The sequence below is a fragment of the Trichosurus vulpecula genome, chromosome 2 (assembly GCF_011100635.1).
Source record: "Trichosurus vulpecula isolate mTriVul1 chromosome 2, mTriVul1.pri, whole genome shotgun sequence".
NCBI classification, from domain to species: domain Eukaryota; kingdom Metazoa; phylum Chordata; class Mammalia; order Diprotodontia; family Phalangeridae; genus Trichosurus; species Trichosurus vulpecula.
The window spans coordinates 35,864,284-35,891,087 of NC_050574.1; the positions used below are offsets into that span (position 1 = coordinate 35,864,284).

At 43.4% G+C, this 26,804-nt stretch overlaps 1 protein-coding gene across 2 annotated transcripts in view; it reads right to left on the reverse strand.

Annotated features, from left to right (window-relative positions):
- Positions 1 to 26,804, reverse strand: part of ACTN4 (actinin alpha 4) — an 80,783-nt gene that overhangs the window by 22,659 nt on the left and 31,320 nt on the right. For both annotated transcript variants that reach the window (XM_036744247.1, XM_036744248.1), the window contains exons 2-5: positions 7,624 to 7,738; positions 7,232 to 7,351; positions 4,880 to 4,966; positions 993 to 1,080 (exon numbers count right to left, since the gene is read on the reverse strand). In XM_036744247.1, the coding sequence (XP_036600142.1) occupies positions 993 to 1,080; positions 4,880 to 4,966; positions 7,232 to 7,351; positions 7,624 to 7,738 (410 nt within the window). The remainder of the gene's footprint in view (positions 1 to 992; positions 1,081 to 4,879; positions 4,967 to 7,231; positions 7,352 to 7,623; positions 7,739 to 26,804) is intronic.

Genomic DNA, 26,804 nt, shown 5'->3' on the forward strand with positions numbered 1-26,804 from the left:
CTCTTTCCACTGTCCCAAGGTGGACATTAACTACCTTCTTCAACTGTTCATTTGGTCAGCATTTTATAAAACTGGCACAATGGATAGAGGGTGACACTTGGAGTAAGGATGACCTGAGTTCAAATCCTGCCTTGGAGGCTTACTGGCTGTATGGTGCTGGTTAAGTCTTTTAACTTCTGTGTCTCTGTTTCGTCATCTGTAAAATGGGAATAAAAGCAGCAAGTACCTTACAGGGCTGTTGTGAGGGTCAAGGGAGTTACCGCATGTGAAATGCTCTGCACACCGCAGAATGCTGAATGAAATGCTGGTGATGATTACACTGCACTGAGGACCCCGACAGTTTATACGGCTTGTACACATTGATTTCTTAAGAGGGTTCTCTCATTTGCAGATCATGGCTTTCAGAATAGGGACTAGGGGCCACACCTTGAGGAGGGATATTAAGAGTAATGACTAGAGGTGGGGAGATGAACTAGATGACTAAGAAGCAATGAGTGGATCACAAAGAACCCGGGGTTTGAGTCAGAGACCCTGGGCTACAACCCCAGCTCTGCTCCCTAAAATTTCAGGGTGACCTCAGGCAGGTCGCTTAAGCTCTTGGAGACTGTTTCTTCCTCTTAAAATGAAAAGGATTGCACTAGATGGTATCCAGTTTCAGCCCTAAATCTCCATAATCCTCTAACTTTTCACAGTTTTATTCTCACGTCTCAGACTCTTGTGTTTAAGAAAGGTAAAGGTGAACCATATAGGGCTTCAATAATAGGGAACAACATTATTTCAGAAATGTGATCTGACAACCTATCTTGTCTGGGTTTAATGTACACTCAATGAAAGGCACCGTTCCCCGCTCCAATTTCTCTGGGGGCTGCCAGCTCTCTGAGGTTATAGTCAGGAGCACCCAAGGCTTGTCATGGACCCACCAGCTCTGCTTTTTCTAAAGCAGGAAGCAGAGTGTCCTGGGCCAGGGTTATAGGCCTGAGGCAGAGGTTTACCTGATGTGGAAGTTCTGCACGTTGACATTCTTGTATGGTGCAGTCTTTCTCTGACACCAGAGAAGGAGACCCTCCTTGGCAGAGGTCTCTGTGAGACAGAAAAAACCAGTGAAAACTAATGCCAGACTGTTTCCCCACAGGACCCCAATGCAATAATAACAACAGCTTTCTACAAAGTTTCCCACCCGTGGCCTTGTTCCCTCTCTTTGGGAACACTGACTCAGCCATTCACTCCCTTTTCCAGCCTCCTTTCTTAACCTCTCATGCGTTTTTAGGCACTGGTCCCATGGGTCTAATCAACTTCCTCTCTCGGGGACAATGTACTTCGAAACCACATCCTACAGAAAACTCTGGAGCCTCAAACTCCTCTATCTGATCACAATCGTTTCTCACTCTCATTCCTTCTGCCTTATGATACCTAACCTGTTCTCCAGCCTCACTGTGGCCTCCACCTTCTCAGTCCCTCAAGTCTTTCCTAGGCCATCACCTCTGGACCTCTACATTCACCTCCCTTCTCTAGTTTGACTCCTTGGTGAACCAACTCTCCACCATCACTAATCCCTTGCTGCCTTCTCATCCCCATCTCCAAACCACCAGTGATAATTCTCTGCCAATTTCCAGCCCTGCCATCTACCTCATTCACTCCTATTCACAAGAGGCTGAATGGAGCTGGAGGAAATCATGAAAACATGTTGATTGGACCCTCACTGCAGCAAGGCAAATCAACATTCTGTTCCCCTCTAACTCTCTGCACAGCTTTTGTCCCAGTTCTTTTCATCTCCCCTAACCCTGTCGCTGACAGCTCCCGATTTTCCCTATCACTCTGACATCGCCTTTGCTCCCATGTCCAATGAAGAGGTGGCCACTTCTGCTCTCTGCACACCGAAGGGTATTAGCTCACATCTTGTTCTATGGCCTACACCCTATCAGCCTTCCCCCTTGTTTACCAGCTTCTTCCCCATGGCTCAGCCAACCTTAAAAACCTCCACTTGGAAGATGCAGAAGAACTACTGAACCGTTGAAGAATATTGTCCTTGGGACTCCCCTTCTTCAGAGCTTTCCACTACCTCTGCACTCTGGCTTCTGACCTCACTGCTGAATTCAAGCTGCCGTCACCCAACCTACCGATCATCCTTTTATTATCTTACTCATCAGCCTTTTTCCTAAGGCTGAGCTTTTTGGCCCTGCTGACAACCTTCTCTCCTCTTTGGGTTTTCATGATGCTGCTCTGTCAGGCCTCACCTCAGAATCCATGCTACATCTGCTCACAGTGGGTATGCCTCCCCCAGGGTTCTGCCTGGAGCCCCCTGCTCTTTCTGGTCAGTACTCTCTCCCTTGCCGATCTCGTCAGTTCCCATGGACTTAATAATCACCTCAATGCAGATGATTTTCCAGTCTCAGGCTCTCTGCTGAGCAAGTCACACATCGCCAGCTGTTTCTTGTACTCCTCAAACTGGATTTCTCACAGATGGCTCAAAATCAATTCATTAATCTTCCCTTTCAAACCTTCGCTTCTCCTGGATTTCCCTATTACTTACCCAAGGCTCCATTCAGTAGGGCTCATCATCTCAGCTGTCATCCTTAACTCCTCATTCACACTCACTACGCTGATCCAATCTGCTGCCAAATCTGGTTGTTTTTTTACCTTCACCACATCTCTCACACAAATCTCCATTTCTCCTCTGATACAACACAGCTGCCACCCTGCTGCAGGCCCTGTCACCTAGAGCATCTCGACTGCCTCAAGTCTTCACAATCCCAATCTTTGTCCATTTGGCTGTCAGGTCTGACTGTGCTGCCCACTCTAACCAATGAGCTCCAATGGCTCCCTGTCACCTTCAGCATCCAATCTAAACTTGTCTCTCATGTAAACTCTTCATAACCTGGCCTCTTCCTATTTTTCCAGTCTCCACATACTTTAGACCCCACATACAAGCTTATGGGCTAGCTAGAGTGGCCTCCTTGGTGTCACACAGAACACACCATCTCCCAAATCCATGCATTTGCACTAATGTTGCACAGGCGAGACATACTACTTCCTAGCTTCCTCCAAGACTCAGGTTAAACTCCTTTTGCCAAAGCTTTTCATGGTCTGCCAAGCTGTGGGAATGTCTTCCTTTTTGTATTACCTTCATTTACTCTGTATCTATTATGGGGGTACGTATTTACATGTTTTCTCCCCCAACTAGAATATATACTGCTAAAGTCTAGGATTTTTTTTTTGGTCTTTCTTTTTTGTATCCCCAGACTACAGTACGGTGCCTTGAAGACAATAAGCTTAACAGGTACCAAAATAACATTTTCTTGCTCTTCATCGAAAGAATATGATGTATTATGATAAGATAAATTATCCGTCATCAAATGATAGTACAGAAGACATCAAAATTAAAACTCTGGTGGGGAAGAAAAATTTAAGTAAATTATTACATTTTCTAAGGGAAACAACTCCCAGATTTTACTTTTAATTTTTGATACCCGAGAGGCCTAGGAGGTCTCAGAAAATATAATTTGGGACCCAAAAGTGAACTGCCCCCTACATCTTTAAGAAAAAATATGATAAAATATCATGTCTTTGAACTTCTACTGGCAGCTGATGTTGCTGAAATGCATATTCTTGATGACAAAGGTTAAACAAAGATACAAAATAAACGTTTGCTGGCTCTGTGCCCCCTGCACCTCAAGCAGGAGCGATAACACTTCTATACTGGAAAGGATCAAGGACTGAGAGACGAAAAGATTTTTAGATGTCATCTAGTCCATTCTTCTGTTTCAGATATTAGCAAACTGAGGCAGGGGGGTGGGGGCAGATTTCCTAAGCCTTGTGACTCCAAACCTAATGCTCATTCCTCTATAAAAGTTGAATTCTTCTCTCATATCCCTTAGTGGCATAAGCCACTCCAAGAGAAGAAAGGCAAGGGAAAACTGCTAGATGTCCTTTGAGCTGAAGCAACAAGAAGGATGGAACCTCTTCAGAAAGAAAAGTTTGCTTCACTAAGTTGCCAGCACACTATCTGAAAGCTATGAAGTCAGTGAAGACAAATGGGGATTTCTGCCCCAGCAGACAGGCTCCCACATAGGGAATCACCCGGTTCTGCAGACTGAGTGTATATAAGGTTCTCTGAGGATAGAAAACAAAATTCTAGGTCTATGTAGGCTAAAGACTAGACAATATACATTTAGGGCCTGTGAAGGAGAGTGAGTCACCCTTACCCAAAATCTCAGAGATCAGGACATATGTAAAAAACCAATGTACCCACAGTTGGAAAAATTGAGCTGAACTGAGGAAAAGGAGCTATTGAATAATGATGATTTTCCCTCCCTAATCAGGTGCCCCAGTGAGTTATGCTGGGCACAGCATCTCTCTCTTCCCATCACACATCACACAAACCTAGGCAGCTTGGAATGTGATCCTGCAGGTGGAGGTGAGGCAAAGGAAAACAATTGCCTATGCTGCTTCACATCCAAAACAAAGAAGGAAGTGACAGTGGCATCCCGAGAGAAGTCAAGAGCAGCAGGTTCTGTTCCGGATTCTGTTATGACCTTGGGCATATTACCTCATCTCTCTGGGGCCCAGAATTCCCATCTGCCAACCTCCTACAAGCGTATCCAATAAGCTAAAGGATGTCCAAGGGCCTTTGGAATAACATCAGCCACAAAAGGAAGGTCACAGAAGACACTCATGATGGGATGATTAGGATTTATCCAAGATAGGTACCAAAGATGCTAGATGCTATACCTGAAAAAAGGGCCAATTCCCAACAAAACACCCTCCTGAAATAAGCCCAGAGGAATACAATTTGAACAGACTAGCAAGATATTAGCATGTCTCTCATGGAAGCTGGCAAAGAAGGGGTGGGCAGCTAACTCAGAAGTCAGTCAGCTCTTACCTTCCACTGAGATGTCCTGGATGGCAAATCGAAGAATAATGGTCCAAATCATTCCCAATGTCATCTTTGCATTGCCATCCACAATCTCTGAAAATAGCACACAAAAGAATCCTCAAAGTTATGAAGGTTTAAAAAAGAGTACAATTCACCAGCCTGACCCCACTGGAAGTAATATGGTGCCTCTCATCTCTCATTAGATAGGGGGTAAATGTATAGTTGTAATTAGAGGAGTGTATTTTCAGACTTGGGCTGTGTGACAACACGCAAGGAAGGGTTCTGTTGGAGAAGGGGCAGTCACTGCAAAGTAACAGTTGCATATTTTTTAAAAGACCATCAGTATTTTTTAAAAAGGTCAGTCCTCTCAAAGTGGTGAAAGCCATTTGCTTTCAAGGTATCTGACTTGGATAGTTTGAGTGATGGATAATTCCCTCTCCACGGGCAATGCTGTCAGCACTCCAGAAGGCAAACTCGCTAAAGGCTTCTCATCTCATGATTCATGCTCTGACCCAGTGGACAGATGCCTTCAGCTCATTTTGGCAGCTCAGATACCATCCCACTGCTTAGCTGGGCCAACAGAACTCCAGATGCCTTTTCTTCTCTAAGTCTTCTCAAAGTCACCTACGTTTTCTTACTAGGGTAGCCTCTTAGTTCTCTTAAGAGCAGGAGGTTACCATAGGCTGGGGGTGGGAGAAGCAGCAGACATTTTTAGGTTGAATTTTTCCTCAAAATGAAAACCAACAATTGCTTCAAGCCTGGTTTGCCAAAAATAGCTCCCCTCCTTTTGCATCCCATTTCTATTTACATATTAGAATTATAGCAAAATAAATGCTGCTGTTAGAAGCAAAATGCTAGGGCCAGGCCAGAAAGATAAAAGCACTCAAAGACAACAAATCTTAGGATCTGGATCTTTTTTTTTTTTAATTTACACCCCCACCCCTCACACAACTTGAGACTGCCAGAATATAGACTGGGCATCCCTCAAAGAAATACCTCACAGTGATACTTGGAACAACACAAATAAATTGTGTTGGCATTTGGGCCAAATTTCTTAATCTAGTCATTAATAACAATTAGTTTTCTTTGTTTTTCTAAAAGCTGGGACAATATGGATATCCCAGGAAAGAAAAGCTGCATTGACTAATGACTAAAATTGTTAGCTGTGTTGGATTCCAAGCTGCTGGCCCCAATCTGCTTTCACCTCCTCTCTGAAGCGCCTGTGAGTTCTGTCATCTGTGGTTTCATGCGTATCTAGCCACTGGACTGAGGGAATATTCACTCCATGGTTTGTTTTTTTTCCCTTCAAGTGTGGTGGCTTAAGGAAAGAGGCATTCTCCTCATCCACTAAGGAGGGCAGAAAATGGACTTAAACCAAAGCATGAGGTATCCATCCATGTTCTATCTGGACAGTTTCTAGGTACTTAAAGGAGTTTGCTGAAGTGGAGATTTTCACACAAGGCTAGGAGCTGGAAGAGCTAGTGCACCAGTATGATTAAGTATGGCCTTTTCTGAAGCCCCTCAATGAAATGAGGACACGTTCAATCTACCCTGTGCACTGGGGTCAGGCCTAATAATTTGCCTCTGTGCCCAAGAACAAGCATCTGCTATTCCCTGAACCCAGGGGAGTTTGTCATTAGCATTTGTAAGAAATAAATGAATAAAAGTCAACAAAGAGTGAAAACCAATCTGGATGTGTGTCTATAAGTCTTCTTTGATGATAGTATTATTTTCCCAGTATAAAATTCATAGTTTCAGGATTCTCTCTGTACCAAACTACCCTATGCCATATTGAGCTTCTTGTCCCAACCCCCCGTCCCCAAAAGTTCCTTTCTTGTATGAGGGCAACTGGGCTCTACAAAGACACTGGGATCATTTCCAAAATGTGGCAATGGTCTCTCTGTACCCATGCTGGCTGACTCACAAATGCAGACTTTTGATTAAAAGGACCTGGTGTAAGGCCATATCATCTCCATACTGCTAGAAAAACCAGCTAAAGGGCATGTTCTACTAATGTGGTTAGGACAGTTGTTTTGTTTCCTTTTCAAAATTAATCTGAAAATTTTAATTTTCCCCTTTACTATACAAAACTGATTTGCTCTAACAGGAAAGCAAATAACATAAGGCTTCATAAAAACAAAGATAAATTTAATTGAAGTCCAATCAAGAAAACGTTTTATAACATTGTGGAAGATTTATGAAACCCCTGGTTTTCCAAAATGAAATGGCAATATCAGTCATCCTTGTTTCTGACATGACTCCATCATATATGGCCTTATACCCATGGTTTGATATATCAGGGTCAAAAATGAAAGACCAAGCTGGCACTTGATCCTAGAGATGCCAAACTCAACTCACCTTCAGCCCCTATGGAGACCAGCTTGACACCTTTGCTTGCAATAAAGTCCAGGGCTTTGTTCACATTGTTAATTTTGTGCACTCTCATTTTCCCACGCTCTGGTTTAGGTAGCCGTTCCCCTGTAGAGAAGAAGATAGGGGAGGGAGGGAGAGGACAGAAAACAGGCTTTGAGCCCCTTGATCCATTTCATAAATATGCTGCAGCTACTTCTGTTGCCCAAAGCACTAAAACTCCCCATCCCAGGACAATGTCCAGAGCTGACAGATGGATACCTCAACCCAACTTCACTATAGCAGTTAGGTGATTTCACTCTCCTCTACAACAACCATTTTCTGGGGGTAGTTTCCACAGTTTTCTGACAATACCTCTATACATCTGTTATAAGCCTTACCTGAAATAACCTCTAAGAGGAGCATGAGTTTGAGCCCATCTCTGAAATCCTCGTCAATGTTCTCGATCTGGGTGCCAGCTTTCCGCAAGTGAGAGTTGCACCATGCTGTGAAGGTCTAGGAACCCAAAAACACTGGATTAAGGTACAGCAGGCTTATTTACAATCAAGTTCCCAGACACCCTTCTTCTTCAAGTGGGCCAGTTTGCCTTCATCCAGACAGACCAGAACAGCTGTGGCTCCTAACCAAACAAAGAGGACAGTGCTGTGTCCCAACGTGTGGTCTTCAGCACCAAAGTCTTCATCATAAAGCCTACCCTGCTTGTCTGCCTGCCCACCCAGGTATGCACGGTAAAGGCAGAAAAAAGTCAGTCCCTACACAGCATCCTGAATATTAGAGCTAGGGGAGCCCTTATCATACAGAACATAAAAGCAATGCCAGAGCAGCAGTGATCTTTCAAGGCTATCTACTCTAACCTCCTTGTTTTGTAGCTGAAGCTAAGTAAGAGAGATGGAGGGATTTGCATTAGGACACTGAAAAGAGCATGGAATTTGGAGGCAAAAGAAATGCAACTGAATCCTGGCTCTGTCACTCAGTACCTACGTGACCTCCGGTTCTAAGTCACATAACCTCTCTGGGCCTCAGTAATTCATGGATAAAATGAAAGGGCTGCCCAGGGAGAAGGCTAAAGGAATTGCATTCTTTCATCCCTGTACAACATTGTGGAGACTTTCACTGGTGGGCAGGAGTTAGAGAGGCTGCCCCTGCTCACCAGCAATAAATGGTGATGCCTATGTCTTGTTCACTGCTCCCACTGCATATCCTCTGGGGCCTTCATTAACTGATTCTATGACCCCACCCGGCCCAAATCACAACCATAAACTGCAGGGCTTCCAATTGCCCTAATCTAAGAATAGCAACTCACATTTCTACCATATTTTAGGGCTTGAAAAGTGTTTTTTTCAAAACAATTTTGTGTGGTATATAGTGAAGGATGATTATCCACATTTTATAAAGAAACTGAGGCACAGAGAGCAAAGTGATTTCCTCAAATGTGCACACTGTGGAATGAAGCTAGCCCTAAATCACACTGCAGATCTTAAAGGCCCCAGAGTTAGACAGACATGCTCCCTTGAGCAAGAAGGAACAAAAGGTTTCTGAAAATCTTCTAGGGATCCCAATAGATTACAAGGGATCCCAACAGATACAAGCCATGGCTCCATTTCTGGAGTGCTCCCCTTTACTTAAAGAGGCAATGAGTGGGAAATAAAAATAAAAGTATAAATAGGACACCTTAGCCATGGCATAAACAAAAGGGAGAGATTGTAGTGTAATCAAGTACAGTTCCTAGTAGGGACATGTTACAAGACATTGTCAAGAAAAAGGAAGAAGAGGGTATTTTTCTTTTCACAGAAGTGTGCCTGAACCTCTTTTGGGGAAAAGGCCATCTATGCTCGTTCTCAATGAAGTGATGCTGGTGAAAGGACACAATTCCAGGCTAATCTTGTGACTTTCTCCAATTGCAGGGGCTGACACTAAAGCTGGCAAGGGGCCAACCCAAAGCAGCTTACCAGTCCAAGCCTGTAACCAGCCAGATAAGCTAGCAGAGGGGGCAACACAGAGGAGAGCCAGAGTTTTTTCCAAAGAGGCTGTAGCCAAATACCATTTGTTTTGACAACTGTTACCAGCTATGCTCATTCACAAAGAGATGCAACAAAACAAACCCTCCTAGACAGAGTAGCCACTTAATTAATACTTGGTGCTACAGAGAATGAATGGATAGACCAAGAGAGTTCAGAGCTCTAACAACACGTGCCAGCTCTGACAGTGTCCTAGATCTCTACTCCTTATCAGAAGTGGAGTCCTTGGGATGTGGAGGGGAGCACAACAAGGACTATGGAAGAAAAGAAATAGTTGGGAAGAAGAGAGACTGGGCAAGTCATGCTGTGGCTCCTTTGCATAGATAATCACAGACTTTAGAGCTGGAAGGTACCTGAGATCACCTAGTCAAAACTGATTGTACATAAAAGCAGAAATGGAGGCTCAGAGATTAGTTATGTGACTTGCTCAAGGTCACATAGTTATGTGGCAGAGCCAGTGCTCAAAACCAGGTTTCTCTGACTACCAGTACAGTGGTGAAGGAGGGAGGAACAGAAGGAAGGATTGCTATGTCAATCAACAAACACCTACTAAGTACAGGTATTGTGCTAATTGTTGGGGATACAAAAAGAGGCAAAAGACAATCCTGCCCTTGAGGAACCAACACTCTAATGGGGGAGACAAAAATGTACAGAATGTATACGGGATCAAGAAAAAATAAAAGTGGGGAGGCACTAGACTTCAGATGGTTGGAAATGGCTTCCTGTAAAAGGTGGTATTTTAGTTGGGACTTAAAGGAAGCCAGGAAACAGAGATGAGAGCCAAGGGGGAGCATATTCTAGGCACCTGGGATGGCCAGGGAGACTGTCTGGAGCAGAGAGAGGGAGTTTCTTGTTTGTGGGACATCCAGGAGCCCAGTGTATGTGATGGACTGGAAAGGCAGGAGGGGGCTATGTTATGAAGGGCTTTGAATGCCAGAGAATTTTGTATTTGATCCTGGCAGTGAAGGGGGCCAACTTCGGTGAATGAATGGAGGACTAATAGAAGTGAGGAGAGCCTTGAGGCAGGCAGATCCATCAGCAAGCTATTGCCACAGTCCGGGCTGAGGTGATGAGAACCTGCACCAGGGGGATTGGCAGGGTCAGAGGGCAGAGAAGAGGTACTAGATATGTTGCAAAGGTGAAACTAGTAGGCCTGGGGGAGGAGGGAAGTGAGAAACAGAGGATGACAACTAGGTTGTGAGTCTGAGGGAGTAGGAGGATGGTATTACCCTCAATGGCAATAGGGTCAGCTTCATGGCAGGCACTATGCTAAGCATTTAACAACAATCTTGGGACTGAGATGCTATTGTTATCTGTTTTATACTTGAGGACACTGAGGCATGCAGAAGTTAAATGACTTGTCCAGGGTCAAACTCAGCAAATGTCTGAGGTTGAATTTAAACTCAGGTCTTCCTGACTCCTAGCCCAGTGCTCTACCCATTGCACCCCCTAGCTGTGGCTAGTTCAAATCTGCTCTGCCAAGCAAAAACCCAAAAGACCAGGTCTTCTCTATGATCTGATGCTCGATACGAGGCTCAGGAGCACTCAACTTCCACAGAGGAACAGGTATCAATCTAGAAGTGAAAACATGTCTGACTACATCTGGCCCTCTAACATGCCGAGTCTATGATAGGCAGGGCTTGAATTGAGCGATAACAAATGAAGAAGGCAGGGTTATTGCTGTCTATTTCTGCTCAGCATCTGTACAAAGTAATATGGATTTCAGATTTGAATAAAGCTTGTTTCCCCCTCCTCTCACCTTGTATTCATTCTGCTAAAGCTAGGCCAAACTCACTGCTTCTCTGAACAACTAGACAGGCTGGGCTTGTCTTTTCTCTATCTGTGCCCACGGCCCTGCCCATAACTCTCCTCTCTGCCCAGTAGAAGCTCACCTGTGCTTCAAGGCTGAGCTAACCTCCCCCCAGAAGCCTTCCTTATAGAGCCAGTCACTCGGCCTCCTTCTGAACAGCCCGCCAGGCCACAACTTGCTGTTAGCTCTCATGCTCTTGTATTTTTTAAACTGGACCTGTAATTTTACCAATGATGGAAATTCCAAGTAAGAAGTTTTCCTACACTGATGTAGGCCCTACACTTCTCTTGGGAAGCTGGGAGGTTAAGTTACTAGCCCAGGGTCACATAGTCTATACTAGACTAGGATGTGAATCGAAGTTTTTTAGACTCCAAAGCACTACATCACGCTAACTCCAGCCTTATAAATCAACTTCACAGGCCCAGGTAGAAGCAGTTCATCTGCACAAGGTTTTGTGGCTTTTGCTAACAGCGCACAGTGGCAGTCAGAAAGGTCATTTCATTTTGGACCTGTACGCAGAGAGGCCCTGGGGCCAGGGGTTGGCCTTCCTGGCCTAATCAGACCACAGATGGACTGTGGTCACTTCTGGGCAATAGCACATTTTTTGTTGAGGACACTGATAAGCTGGAGGGTAGAGGGGCAACTGGGAGGGTCCTGAATTCATGCCTAAAGTTACTAAGGACATTTAGCATGAAGAAAAAAAGACTGTCCAGCTGGGCTCCAGAGGAAAGAGCTAAGAGCAATGCAAAGAACTGCTGCTGCACAGCCCCCTTACCACCCAATAAATTCTAACTTGCTCTAAGGGAAAGCTTCCTAAGTGATAAGAACTCTCTGCCAGTGGCCTAAGTTACCTACCTCAGAGGAAGGTGGCCTTTTCCTTAGTAGAGGTTTTAAAGCAGAGTCTGGAGGGTTATTGGAAACATTGTAGAAAGGATTCTTTCTTGTGCAGGTACGTTTGGACTAGGTGGCCTGTGAGTTCCATGCTAATAAATCCAAGATTCCACATATGGGAAATGACTTATAACTTCAATATCCCCTTTGCGGCACCTCAGTCTGGCACTAAGCACACAGAGAGTTGTCCCAATAGAAGCTGGATGATAGCCTTGATCAGGGCTGTCCAACCTTGGGTTTTTATTGAAACAATAGACAATATATTTTTGATTTGCCATTTTAGTGAGAGGTCTGTGGTAGCTCCACTTTGCTTACTAAAGCATTTATGTAAATTTCTATGCTTGTAGGCCGGATGCACTGCAAGCCGTATTTTGGACAGCCCTGGCCTAGATGATGCTTTAAATGGAGATCCCTTTACCGAGGCCTCACAGTGGTACAGTGCTGACTCTGGCTAGTCCAAGATGTTGCCAGTGGAGCACAAGTCCAGGCAGGTCCTACAGCTATCTACGATTGACTGATACTATGTGCAATTTTATCCACTGACACTATACGCATTTTATCCACTAAGTGCAGAGAGAGAGGCTCATTACCAGATGGCTGGTCACTAAGTGATAGGGGTTTCTGGCCACAGAAACTCATGAAAACTATCTACAAAGGCCCTTGCTGGCTGGGGTCTGCCTTGGTACAAAAAGAATACATGCTGACAAACTTAGATCCTTTGAAGTAGTAAAAGTACATAAGAAGAACACCAAGAGGTGGTTGCTGACTGACCTGGCTAATAACTAAGGTTGTAGGAGAGAGCTGCCTCTCAGGCCTGGAAGAAGAGGAGTTTTGTTGACTGTTAGGATTGTCCTTTTATACAGGTAACTTTATGGGGGAAAGGCAGATGACAAGCTATTCTTGAAATGCTGAGCATTAAGTGAAGGAAAATATGAGATAAGTAACATCTCTAACCTCTGAGTTAACCACAACTGATCATTTCCCAGAAGAAAGTAGCGACCCACAGAGCCAAGGCTAGAGAACGAATGATGTGTTAAAAATTCATGGCTTTTTTTAAACCATGCTACAAAAATAATGTTCAGCGTAAACACTTCTCATTTTTACCTATTTTAGACTTCAGCTATGCAGGCTGATGCATAGCTCACGTTTCTATGGATCAAGTCCTAAAATCCAACTCCCAGAACTTTTAAAACAAAAGCATTAGATATTTCCTGTTGCCAAGTCTTAATTCATTTTAGACCTCAATTCTAGATGACAGACTAATTTTCGTTAGGAGAAAAAAGAGACTCCAGAAGCAAGACAGTTCCTTCTCTGGGCCTGCTTGCCCTGGGTTAAATTTCCAAATGTGCCACCACGGAAACCCAGTGCTTTGGGCTGGTACAGGGAGGGAGCTGTTGAACTGGAGGAGCAAGAAATGCAAACCCTAGGCTTCAGCTTCAATTTCATTTGAGAGTAACTATAGCTACCTGCCCTCCTTCCTTCCTCTGTTCTTTAGTGAATATGGAAAGAGTGGCAGGAAGACAGTCTCCAGCTTGTCTGGTTTTGACGGCAAATACCATTTTATGAGGGCTCTGATCTCACTCCCACCCTCTGGGGCAACAGAGTGGTCAGACGGTGAGACAACCAAATAAGGCATCCATCTATACTAACAGTCTGGCTACTACGCTCTTAGAGAAATAGATTAAAAGGAGAAAAGTGAAGACAAAAATGGTTCTTCTAAGATGATAGCACAGACCCTAAATGCACCTTCATCAAAGACAAGACAAAAACAAAACAAGCTAGTTTAAAACAGACTTTCTCTATAGTACAACAACCAAAGCTTCTAACACCATGGGGAAGAGCTAACAAAAGGGCATTTGGCCTTTTTCCTCAGGAGTTCTGTGTGTGTATACTTGCTGCCAGTGCGGTGGATAGACAGCTACCTCTCAACTGGTTTTCTGGTAATCACAGAATCAAAGAATCTTAGAAACTCCACTGAATATCGAACAAAATTCTACTCTACAATAATCCCCCACCAATGGTCACCTAGTGTTTGCTTGAAGACCTGTAGTAAGGAGGCACTAAGGACGGGCAAAAGGCACCCATTCCCCTTTTGGATAATTCTAATTATTAGGAAGTTTTTCTTATCCCTTTCTCAATCATCCCTTCTGCAATTTATACCCGATGCTTCCATTTTTGCCCTCCTGGGTCACACACATCCAAGCATCTTTGGGCCAAACATTCCCAGCATTCTTCCAAAAATTCTTCATACGCCACGGTCCTTGCTGCCCACCCTGACAGTCTTTGGTTTATCAGCACCCTTCATGAGATGTATGACTTAATGATCACAACAGCCCAGGTGCTGTCTGACAAGGAATAGTAAGACTATGACCTTCCTAGTTTGGGATGTTGTGCCTTTCTTAACGCTCCAGCTGAACCATTATCAAGGTACGCTGCTTCCACCTTCCTTTCTGGTTTTGGACTCATCGTCCAAAGTGTTGGCTGTATTTCCTAGTTTTATTGTCATTTTCTTATGCCTTTGCCCAAATCGCTGACAAAAAAACGAGACAGCGCTGGTCCAAGCACAAATCTCTAGAGCATTTTAATGTCTGGCCCTGGCCTTAAATCCACCTGACTGGACGGCTGTCTAGCCCGTGGCTCTCCATCTTGTCCACAAGAAGAGCATGGAAGACTTTGTTAAAACCTTTACGTATGCACTTTAGCGAACTATACAACATTCCTACACCAGTCTAAAAGCTCTGCCCACGAAGTAAATGAGGAACAGGAACGGCCTGTTCTGGGGAAGTATGCTGGCCCTTAATGATCAGCTCCCCGTTGAAGCAAGCATCCCTTTAATCACATGCCCTAGAATCTGGCCAGGAAGTAAAGTCAAGTTAACTGGCTTGTCTGCAGACTCTCTAGTTTGCAACAAGGAAAGATGATCCCCTCCCTCTTTCAAAAAATTAGGGTAACATTCACTTGCCTTTTGGGAAACTTGCCAAAGCAAAGAGGACTTTTCTACTCAGAAGTCCTTCCCACCTACCCATTAAGAAGAACCTAACCCAAGAACATTACTGAGGAAGGACACAGACTTTTTTTTGGTAAAAGAACGTTTAAAAACAGCGCCACACCCACAAAAAGAGGAGACTACAAAAGCTGCAATTATACATCTGTAGTCTGCTATAGCCTCCCTGGATAGGAAAGGGAAAGAAACACTTAGTGGCTCATGTAGGATCTATTGTAATTCCCTATTCTTGCAGACCTGATCTGAAAAGCTTCTTCTCAGATGATTTGTTAACCTGAGTCACCTACTCCAAAGCTGGTCATCTTCCTCTCCTTACTGGGCTGTAAAAGCCCTTCCTGAGTAACTAGGACCCTCCCATCAAGCTGGGCTTCTGTGGGGAGCTGGTTCTAGGCAACCAGGAAGTGGGATGGATGGATGAATGAATGATGGGTATTGTTCCACCCCAAACACCCAGACCCAATCAGTGGAGGCTGAGGTGATTTCAGCAGCAGGGAATGCAGCATCCATGAGCTTTAAATGAGCCGTTTATTGATGATGAGGGCTTCCCCCTCTCCCCAAAAAAGGAAAACTTTTCTACTCTCAATTGCTAATTTAATGAGAAATGAACTTTCAAAAGAAAACTCCAAAGAGACATGAAAGCAGTTTCCAATGGACAAAATGCACTAATAGCCAAGCACTGCTTCTCAGAAAGCAGGTTTATTGATGCAATCGCTCCATTTTAAAGAGCTTTGGTTCTTCTCTCTTCCAAATAGTTCACTGTTACAAAACATATACTTAGCACTGAGCGGGGCAAGGACAGACAGAGCAAATCTGCACCTACAGAGGTCATTTAAAGAGAAGCTGAAATTTCTCAACAAACCAAAATAAAAGTTTGACTCATATAAAGCCTGTTCTCAGCCCAAACCTTTCAAGCTAAAAATGAGTTTGGCCAAACCAGCCCAACTTCAGCAGTATACAGCCCTTTCCCTAGCACACAGGTGAGTAACCCTCTCAAACAAAGTAAAAAGGGAACAAGTTCCTACTTGCTTCCATCAAACCAAACAAAACCAACCAGCTGGATGTGGCTCCTTGTCACTACCCAGAACAGGCTTCTAAGAGAAATTGTCCCCAGTTCCTGAGCTGTATCACTTTCCACTTCCTCCCAGAAAGGGAATGTTAGATGCTAAAAGTAATCTTCCTTCAGATTCCAAAAAGCTTAGGGGTCAGAGATTTTCCCCAACCCCAAGCTAAGATAGGCCTGCCCTGTGGCTCGAGGCCTCAGCAAACAGAAGAAGGTAGGAGTTGTGAAGAGTCTGAATCTCCTCATCTTAAATACCGTGTCAGGTCTGTTGCTCCTCCGGGGCATCAGGTGCACTGTGGGTGAGGAAGGTGTCCCACCTCCTGAACTCAGCCCTTGCCTGCTGTGGTATTTGATGCTTCCCATGTTAAGCATATCCATAGATTCTTCAGGAAGGAGGTCCAGGGCTCTGACACACAGGACGGAGAGCTATTTATTCCTATGGGCAAACACCTACCACCCTTCTTATCATCTATCACTTGAGTTATTTTCAAGTCTGCCAGAGAGAACTGGCCCCTGTGGGGTTCATTTTCATGCCACTGAAAGGAGAGCCAGCTCACCTGCCCTCTGGCCTGCGCCACTACAAAGCCCCTTTTCAGGCTGCAGCCAAATCTGGAGAAATCTAGGTTACAAGACTTCCTAAGAGAAAAGTGAAATACAGCAATCATACTGGACAGCAGTGAAGCCCAAATCAAATGCCTGCCTTCAAGGAGCTTACATTCTAAGACACCATAAGACATAGGACACATGAACAAAGGGAAAGGGGTTGCTAGGGACAAAAAAGGCAATTTCTTTTTCTGTTTCTTTTCCTCAGCTTCTAGTCACTTTAATGAGGGTGGAGTGTGGGAAGAACAAGAGGAGCTGAGACAGAAGTAGCTACATGAGCCTGTCAACTGTTTTCTGCTCCTGCTACCAGCTGGGGAGTCATCAGCATGGGTGCCCCCACAGGCCCTATTCTGCTGGATAACATCTATCCATCCAAGTTCCTAACTCAGTTATTCTGCAGAATAACTTGTCTATGTATTCCTGGGAAAGAATTCATAAAAACAACTCATTCTGGTGTGCTTTAAGGTTTACCAAAAGGGTTAGGGGAAAAAAAACCAGGATAACAGACCAAGGCTCCAAATTAGATCATGGGGCCTTATGGGCCATGGCTGCCTGAGTCCTCATTCAGAATGAGCCAGACATCAGAGGCTACTGGCATGAGCAGAATCATAGAGGTGAAAATGCTGATTCTCCAATCCAGCCACAGTCATTGCATGGTGGGTATGCTGGCTGGATGGTTTCTGCAAACAACCTAGTTTGAGCAAAACTGTCCTTGCATGGAAGAGCTACTCACTCCTAGGGCCTGGCCTGCCGCTTTCCTTATTAGGAATTTTCTCTTCCCACATGAGAAAGCTCATATGTTCTAGTTGGAAAAGAGGTATAAATACCCCAAAGGGCAGTGTAGAAACACATTCCAAAGTCTATCTAAAAACTATCTGTACTCATAACAGGCAACACCGACATTCTAGCTTCCCCCAATCTCCAGCTCAAGCAACAACATGTTTTGAGAGACTCAGCCTCAGTCACTGACAAGTAGTGACTCTAAGGAAGTCCCAAATTCTCAGCTTTTTCATCTTAAAGAAGAAGGGGAGAGGGGGCTATGGTTTCAAAGGCCCCTCCTAAACCCTAGGGCTTTATGGTTTCCAATCTTATTGTGTATTTTTGTATGGTTATCCAGCTTGAAGAACAGCAATGATACTTCAGTGTTTTCTGAGGGGATGGGGAAAAGATCCTGGGTCTTCAGTAAGATAAGCTTTATAACCCAACCATATAAAACTACACACGTAAGGCCCTAAACAGTCACATAAGCTCAGCAACTGCTTCACAGTTCCTTGGACAAGTAGAGTTGTGAGGGTTGGGGAGGGGGGTGGGGGGAGACCACACACACTCCTTTTACTGGACCACAGAAGTCGGGAGTCATAGAGTTCTTACAGCTCCAAAAGCCAATAGGGGAAGAGGCAATGACATGATTTCATCTGTCCTGAGAACTGGTGGATGTGTATTAGGGCCTGAATGTTTTGAAGAATTCATCTCCTGGGTTTTCAGGAAGTCAGGAAAGTGGCACCAAATCTTGAAAGCTAAAAGATGACCACCAGAGCACACTAAAAGTTGTAAATCTACTGTTGAACTTGGTGAAACCAGAAGTCTCTCCTCAGTAACGTTGTAATTCAAAATAACCCTTAACCTCCATGAACTTCTCTGCCCCGAGGCTATTTTTCTTTTTTCCAAGTACAGGACAGTTACTTATTTCTCTATACAAAAGAAAACTTAAAGCACGGGCGCGGGCACACACACACAAACCCTCAAAAGCACAAATTAACAAAAACTTAAGCAGTCAGCAAAAGGGGGATCGCTGAATCAACATTTTACCTTTCCCTGGGCCTTGCACTGTCCAAACAATTCCCTTTAGGTCTTCTGGCAAGCCAGGCCAGGCCTTGGGCTCATACTCTTGCTAGAGCTCATTCATATTACCTCTTTTTCTCAAATTTTATTTTATTTTCAATTCCAAATTCTCTTCTTCTCCCCTATGCATCAAAGGCAAGAAAAACAAAACCTGTAACAAATATGTATACTCAAATAAAACAAGTTTCCATATTAGTCCTGACCAAAAAGGGGGGGAGGGAAGGAAGGAAAAAAAAAAGAATAAGCTTCAAGGTCAGCTAGGTGGTACAATGGATAAAGGACTTCTCCTGGAGTCTGATGGATCTGAGTTCAAACCCAGCCTTAGACACTTGACACTTACTAGCTATGTGACCCCAGCAAGTCACTTAACCTGAATTGCCTTGGGAAAAAGAAAAAAGAAATATGCTTCAAACTGCACCCTGAGTCTATCAGCTCCCCACTGAGAGGTGGATGTTTCATCGTGTTCTTTGGACTTGTGGTTGGTCATTGTGCCAATCAAGAGTTTCTAAGTCTTTCAAAATTGCCTGTTACTTTATACAATATTGCTGTTACTATATAAATTGTTCTCCTGGTTCAGTTCACTTCACATTCTATCAGTTCATATAAGTCTTCCCAGGTCTTTCTGAAATCTCCTTCATTATTTATTACAGCACAATAGTGTTCCAACAAATTCATATACCATAGCTTGTTTAGCCATTAACCAACTGATTCCCCAATTTCCCTCAGTTTCCAATTCTTTGCCAACACCAAAAAGAGCTGCTATAAATATTTTTGTACATATGGGTCTTTCCCTCTTTCTTTGCTCTCTTTTGGATATAGGCTTAGTAGTGGTAATACTGGGTCAAAGTTATAAACACTTTAATAGCTTTTTGGGTAGAGTTCCAAATTTCCTGAATGGTAAGACCAGTTTACAACTCCTCCAACAGTGCATTAGTATACCTTTTTTTCTCTGCAAGCCCCAACATGCAAGCCCCATTTTCCTTTTTTTGGCATGTTAGCCAATCTAATGAGTGTGAGGTGGTACCTCAGAGTTGTTTTAATTTGCATTTCTCTAATTATTAGTAATTTAGAGCATTTCTCCATGTTTATTGACAGCCTGAATTTCTTCCTCTGAAAACTGCCTATTCACATCCTTTGATCATTTTTCAGTTAGGGAAAGGCCCTGAGCCCATTTTTCCAGCTTAACGCCCACTCAATAGTTATTTTTAGGAATCAGAAGGGCAAAGTTAGAAAGGGATCTTACTGATCATCTATTCCTATCTGGAAAAGAATTTGCCTAGAGAGGAGAGACTTGCTCATGGTTGCATAGTAGTTAATGGCAGTGCTGGTAGCAGAACCCAGGTTACTTGACTCCAAGAAAATTTAGGAATGAGACTTCAACCTCCAAGGCAAAAACTTAATTATAAAAACCAGAGTAGCCCAAAGTACTGATAAGCAAGCTATTTTAGAGAGATACATTTGTAAGGTCCTCCCACACACACCTTAAAAATAAGCTCAATTGGGTCCCTTTCCAAATGGTTGGTTCCTCTGAAATGGTTATATTTTTGTCTCCTCCCATAGTTCATTTCTATAAAGAGCTTTAAATCTTAACAAACATAGTAGGTGAGCCAACAGGGCAAAATTCTAGTCTAAAAGAACACTCTTCGGAAGGAAGAGGAGGTGAGGCCTGCTGCCTTGGAGCACTAGCTTTTTTTTATAAGGAGAATAAATAAAATAGGCTGTCTTTTAATTGGGGCAAGCAACAGAGGCAAAGGTATACCACTGTCTCTAGGCTCATCAAGTTCTTCCTAGTCAGCCTTGTTGGCATCTAGTTGTTAAAATGAATCTGATCATACCTAAGGGGCCCTTCAAACTGTGGAACAGTACGTCTCTGCTTTAGAAGGTTAAAAAAACAACTATTTTCGCTTTCAGCAGCTTACAGTTTAGCTCAAGTTACTGTGCAGATTAAAGATTATCTGGTTTAAACTTTGATCCTTAAACAGGATAGTAAAATGAGCTAGGTCTGGCCTCTGAGGTACAACCTGGAACCCCAACAAGCAGCACTGACAATGGACACACTTTTGCATTAACATCATACACACAACTCTAGTTACTGACATTTGTTATTTGTGAGAAGCCCAAAACAGAACTGACCTCAATGGAAGCTGGGCCTAGTTTAAGCAGGCCCTATAGATACTCAAACTACAGGCTGAATTTCCAACATGTACCTTCCTTTCAAGGCAGATTAAGCACTAAGGTTCCAGACCCAAGGAATTATTCTGCTGGTACAACTCAACATCAATACCAGAGAGTCCCAGATTCTATTTCCATAAGGCTCAAGGGCCAATGTGACCCTAAGCTTCGGGACCTAAAGACAAGAGTGTGGACTAAGCTCACAAACAGATTAATCAGGATCATCAAGGATGGACCAAATATTCCTTTTTCTACCTAGAATCACTTCTCTACTATATGGCTGTGCTTTACCACTTCCTGATGTTTACATGATCCACATGCCAGGACTTGCTGTTAGAAGTAAAAATAAACCAGGATTGACCTTTACCAAAGACAGTTGGTTCACCTTCAACGGTGAACTCTAGTGAAGCCATTTTCCCACCAAGTTACAAATGGTTGCCTAGAAGGCTGGTTAGAAAACAACAGAACACTGTGCCTCCACTCAAGTGAAACCCATGGCATATCACTGAACTTGTAGCGTGGGAGCTGGGGAGTGCACCTAATAAGCCCACTGGTGACAGAAAAGGCCCATCAGTGTTCTCTAATTTTCATAAATGCAGTTCTCATAAACCAGTGCCTTCCAGATAGTCAGCCTTTTAAGCTGCTGTGTTTAGTCTGAGAGAGAATCTGTATCCTGACACAGGACACATGAAACAGAAGCCAGGAGACAAAGTGCACGGACGTGCACTGTTTCAGACACTTCATCCCAGTGTCTTCTCCCCAGCTAACCTCCTCTTAACAGTGCTTGGGAGTAAGATGAGCCTTTTAGAAAGAGGGCAACTTGAAGGTTTATAAGAGAATTTAGGGCAGCTATCAACATGATCAGTCAGCTTCGTCTGTGAACAGGCCAGCACTGGCACACAGCCCACTGAGATTTCTTCAGACAGGCAGAAACTGCCCTTTGTCACAACTGCAATGAGGCACAGCTTACCATGGTATCTGGGAGAGAACGTAAGACCATAAGGTCCAAGCTAGGAGTTCAACAGTCAATTTTGTGGCATTAAAATCATACAATCTTCTCCTTGACCTCATGGGTAAGCAGAACAATCAAGAAGTTGAGCGGGTCCATTTCCCGGCACCAGTACTTCCAAGACAACACAAAGATAAAAATGGGACCACTCTGGATTCTGAGCGATCTCCCAGAATCCTGAGAAAGGCACAGCCTTCAACATGCCAGATCTAGGTACCCTACGTACCTGAGGCAGACAATTAGAACACTGTCTTGGGCAGATTTTTAAAGAAGTAAAACAAACCTTTTTTAGTCCAAATGAAATTATGGGATAGGGAGGAGTCAGTAAAAAAATACTGAAACCTCTGAGTCATAATTGTTCCATAAAAATGGTTTGCCCTGGCAGGACGACAGGTGTGAATTATCATCTGGGCTTGCCCTACCTATAGTCTTCCTAAAAGGGGAGTCAAAAGGGGTGGGAGGAAGATTGCTAAGCTCTTACCAAACCAAGTATCAGTCATAAAGGGTGGGTGTCTCCAGCATCATTGTGGAATGGAGTCAAGCCAAGTTGAAACAAAGCCTAGAAAGTACCCTGCCAGGATGGTTTTGACTTCACACACTGTTGTAAAAAGAGAAGCTGTTTATGGAAGGAGATGCCAATTACAGGAGATGTAAGACAGCCCATAGGGAAGGACTATCAGTGTTTCTGGGTACACTGATAATATTTCTGTGCCTCTTTAATCATCAAGAAAGAAAAGTGCTTACAAAATCTCCTAAAATGCTTAATGCAAGTAGAACACAAGTGTCTGGGGTCAAATGGTGTTTTCAGGTGGGTCCTGCCTCCCAAAGACCTAAAAATGAAATCCCTCACTTTCAGAGCAATAGCCTTTGATGCCTCCGGCAGCCTCATGAGGGCAAAAGGGAATGGATGGCTACAATAACAAGTCATGTGATAGGCCTGCTGAATCAGGTGGCACAGGCTGAATCAGAGCTATGCTGAGGTGGCCTTGTTACTTTGACATTCCTGCGATTCCGCCAAGGTAAAAAGTAACCCGAGAAGTTTGCCTTATATGGGCTGAATGACATGTCTAGCTAGGATAGTGTGCTAAATGATCCTAGCTTGAATCCAGTCTTGTTGTGTATAGGAGTAACATCCCAGTAAATTGTTCCTCAAAGCACAGCAAATAATCATTTAGGACAGGTTATCCCATGTGATCCATAAAACAAAGATACAGCCCAACTGCCTTTGTATGTTAAAAAAAAAAAATCCAGGCAATTCCTGAAGCAGAGCAGCTGTGCTGCCGTGCCCATGTTTACCAAGGGAAAGACTGAGCAAATAGCTTTCCCTGTTCCAAGCAACTGGTCCACAGCAGGACCAGAACAAAAGCAATTTCAGACCAGCAGTCCCTACTAAGACAAGATGTTCCCACTCTAAGTGAAGTTGTCAGTGAAAATGGACCAGTCTCAGGTGGCAGCTGGGTTCCGCAGTGGAGAGAGATGGCTGGGCCTGCGGTCAGGAAGACCCAAGTTCAAATTAGGCATCAGACACTAGGAGCTGTGTGACCACGGGCAAGTCACTTCACTTCTGCCTCAGTTTTCTCAACTGTAAAATGAGGAAAATAACAGCATCTACTTCACAGGACTGCTCTGAGGATCCAATGATTTGGAGAATTACTTAGTTCAAGGTGGATTTCAGAAAAAGCTGGAAAGACATAAACTCATGCTGAGTGAAGTGAGCAGAACCAGGAGAACACTGTACACAGTAACAGCCACACTGTGCCATGACCAACTTTGACATACTTAGTTCTTCCCAGCAAGGCAAGGATCTAAGGCAATTCTAAAAGACTCATGATGGAAAATGCTATCCAATCCAGAGAAAGACCTATGGAGTCTGAATGCAGATCAAAGCAGACTCTTTTCTCTTTTTTTTCTTTCTCGTGGTTTTCTCCTCTTGTTCTGATTCTTCTTTCACAACATGACTAATGTGGAAATATATTTAATATGATTGTACATGTAAAGCCTGTATCAGATTGCATGTTGTCCTGGGGAGGAGAGGAAGAAAAAAATTTAGAACTCAAACTCTTATAAAAGTGAATGTTGAAAACTATCTTTACATGTAATTGGAAAAAAATAAAATACTATAGGGGGGAGGGGAGAGAAGAAATGCTTAGCTCATAGCCTAGCACACAGCAGGTGCTTAATAACTGTTTGTCCCCTCTTCTCTCCCTCACTACCACTTCTAAACTTTAGGATACAAGGTCAAATTCAAAGGGCAGGTTTCCTGAGAAAATAAGGACAATCAAAGGACCAAACTTTGTACCCTGTGTAAAGTAAGGTGGCATATTTTGCCTGATTACGTTCCCAAGGATAGTCACAGCCTCTTCTGATCTTGTTGCTGTTGCACACTCCTCTCCCCCAAAAGTTAGTTTTCTCAGATACAAAATTTTAATCAACTTTCTCTCAGAACAAATTAATGTCTTCACAATAGAATCACCCTCCTTTGAAGTTATGTACTGTCATCATACCCAGAAAGCAGGGATGAGAAGCTAAAATCCTGAGTCCTAATAATTTTTTAAGACAAACTTCTACCCTTTTTATAAAAGATGCTGATATAATAATAGCTGTCGTTTATATAGTGCTTTAAGGTTTATGAGGCAATTTTATACATTCTATTTGAGCTTCATGACAACTGTGAAGAAAATATGACAGCTGATATTATGTCTATTTTTCAGATGAGAAAACCAAGGCTCAGATAGATTGGGGACCTGTTGGTAGTGAAGGGCAGGGACCGAAGTTGCACCCAGATCTAGCACTATTTCCAATATATCTGGCTTCCTAAAAGACTCTTCCTAAAAGACTTAATTGATCAGTAAGTATTCCTGAAAGAAAAGGGATTATAGAAATCACGGACCTTAGAGATCATGTATTCCAGATGCCTCGCTTTACAGGTGAGGAAACTGGAACCTCAGTCAGTGGCCTGGCTTGTTCAAGGTCACATAGCTAATTAGTGCAGGGTTAGAAACTAGGTCCTCTGATTATAAAGCCAGAACTCCTTCCACTGTGCTAAACTTTCTCTTTGCTTACCTATTCATCCTTTCTCCCGTTAGATTTCCTCACACTCCACTAGGTATATCCATCAGGAAAAGATAGACCTTATACTACAGAATTTACAGATTCAAAGAGATCCCAGAATGCCACAGAGATGCTCATAAACAAAGCCCAGGAGGAAAAAACACTATTAAGAAGACTTCCCTTTAGTAGAGGAAAGGATGTCAACACATTACTTCCTCAGAGTATTGAAGGCAAATTCTGTTCCAAATGGGCAGGGTCTGGATGCCTGCCCTGAAGCCATAGCCACTATATCTGCAATGATCAAGGGGAGGACACTGGGTCAAGCTGCATATTAAGCAGAGGCCCATCTCTTATGGAGGGAAGGAAAAGAGGAGTTTCTGGTTCCACTGACAAAAAAGCAACTTGGTTCCCCCTCCCCTGCCTAATAAGCCTCTGATCCTCAGTCTGCTCGATGGGTGGTAAGCAGACAGCAAATGTGTGCGGCTACAAGATCTGTGACGGCCAAGGAATGTTTCCACTCGAGTCCAATGATGTACTAGTAAAATACAAACCAGCCAAACATTGCAGGGTTAGCCAAAGCCCTGCTTTCAAGGACACTTGGATCAGTCTTCTCTCAGGATGGATTCAGGAATGGGATCTGAGGATAGGAGCCCAAGAGAGTTAACCAAGTCAAGAGGTAAAGAGAGGAACTATCCAGAACATCCAATGAGGAGCAGAATCACTGCTAGAATTCAAGTAAAAGGTTTTCTGGCTAGTTCTCCCTCCAACAGGATGGTGCAGTAGGCTATGACATGAGATAGGAAAACTGTCAAAATCATGGGCCTAAGAGGATTAAGTTACCAAAGGTCATTAACATAGCCACAAAAGCAGGCTGAAAAATCAAAGAAGCCAGAGGGTCAAATGAAGACCCAGTCTATTCTGAAAATTCTTAGATTCCTTTGAAGTCAGGAATGAAAGATTTCTTTTCTGTTCCCAAGATATGTCTGAAGAAACTGAAAATACAAATGGCATCTTATTGAGAACTTATTGTTTTAAACATCCTCTTTGACTGGACTCTGCACTGGAACTCCAAATTCCCAATATATTCTTAATGAAGGCTTCCTTTAATGACTCAAGGCAGTCCAGGGCAAATCTGTGGGGCTTTTCAAAAGCTCTTTCTTGAGTATACAAATTTACTATATCAAGTCATATTCTCAAATAGTCAAATTCTCATGCTTTCTTACTATGATGAATAGTTACAGTTGAGAGGAGAAACACTTTCATGTTTTGTCCTCTTATTCTTCTGGAAGGCCAAGAAGTTCCCAGGAGCTAAACCAGGGTGACAGGAGTCTGGCCACCAAGTCTCCAGCACACACCATTCCCAAGCATGAGGGGCAGAAAAGGTGTCAAGAGTGAAGATGAGTCAAACAAGAGAGAATGAGTGAGAAAGCAAATGAGCTCACCAACTGGACTCCACTACACTATGTACTGCTTTCTTAGTGTAGATTTTCCAAAGCACCAACTCAATCAGCAACCTATAAAAAACAACAGCTACAAAATATAACCCTGGAAGCCTTCACTCCAACACTAATACACTTTTGTTCTTTTGTTTTTTAAACTTTAGTTCCAAATTCTCTGCCTCTCTGCTTCACCTCCTCCACCTATTGAGAAGTCAAGAAAAATAGAACCCATTGCAAATATAACTAATAAATTTCTCTAAACTATGCCTGGTCAATGGAACATGAAGGCATCTTGTGGCAGTGGGAGAAAACCACAGAGAGCTAAGGATCAGAGTACAGTATTATGGAAGATGAATGGCTAGGGATTTTGTTTATATTTTATTCTAGAGGGCACCACTGTATATTTTTGAGCAGAGGGAGACATGGAAATACTATGTACTCAGCATTAGTTTCCTTAAAACCTCCAGTTCTACATCAGCCACTGCTTTCTGGACAGCTAGGAATGGCTGTCTCAGTCACATCAAATTGAACATGGCCATAAGACAATTCATTATTTTTTCTCCCAAACCCTCTCCTTTCCCCAAATTCCCTACTTTTGTCAAAAAGATCTTCCAGGCTGGCAACTTAGGTGTCATCTTCAACTTCTGACCTGCACAAGTCAA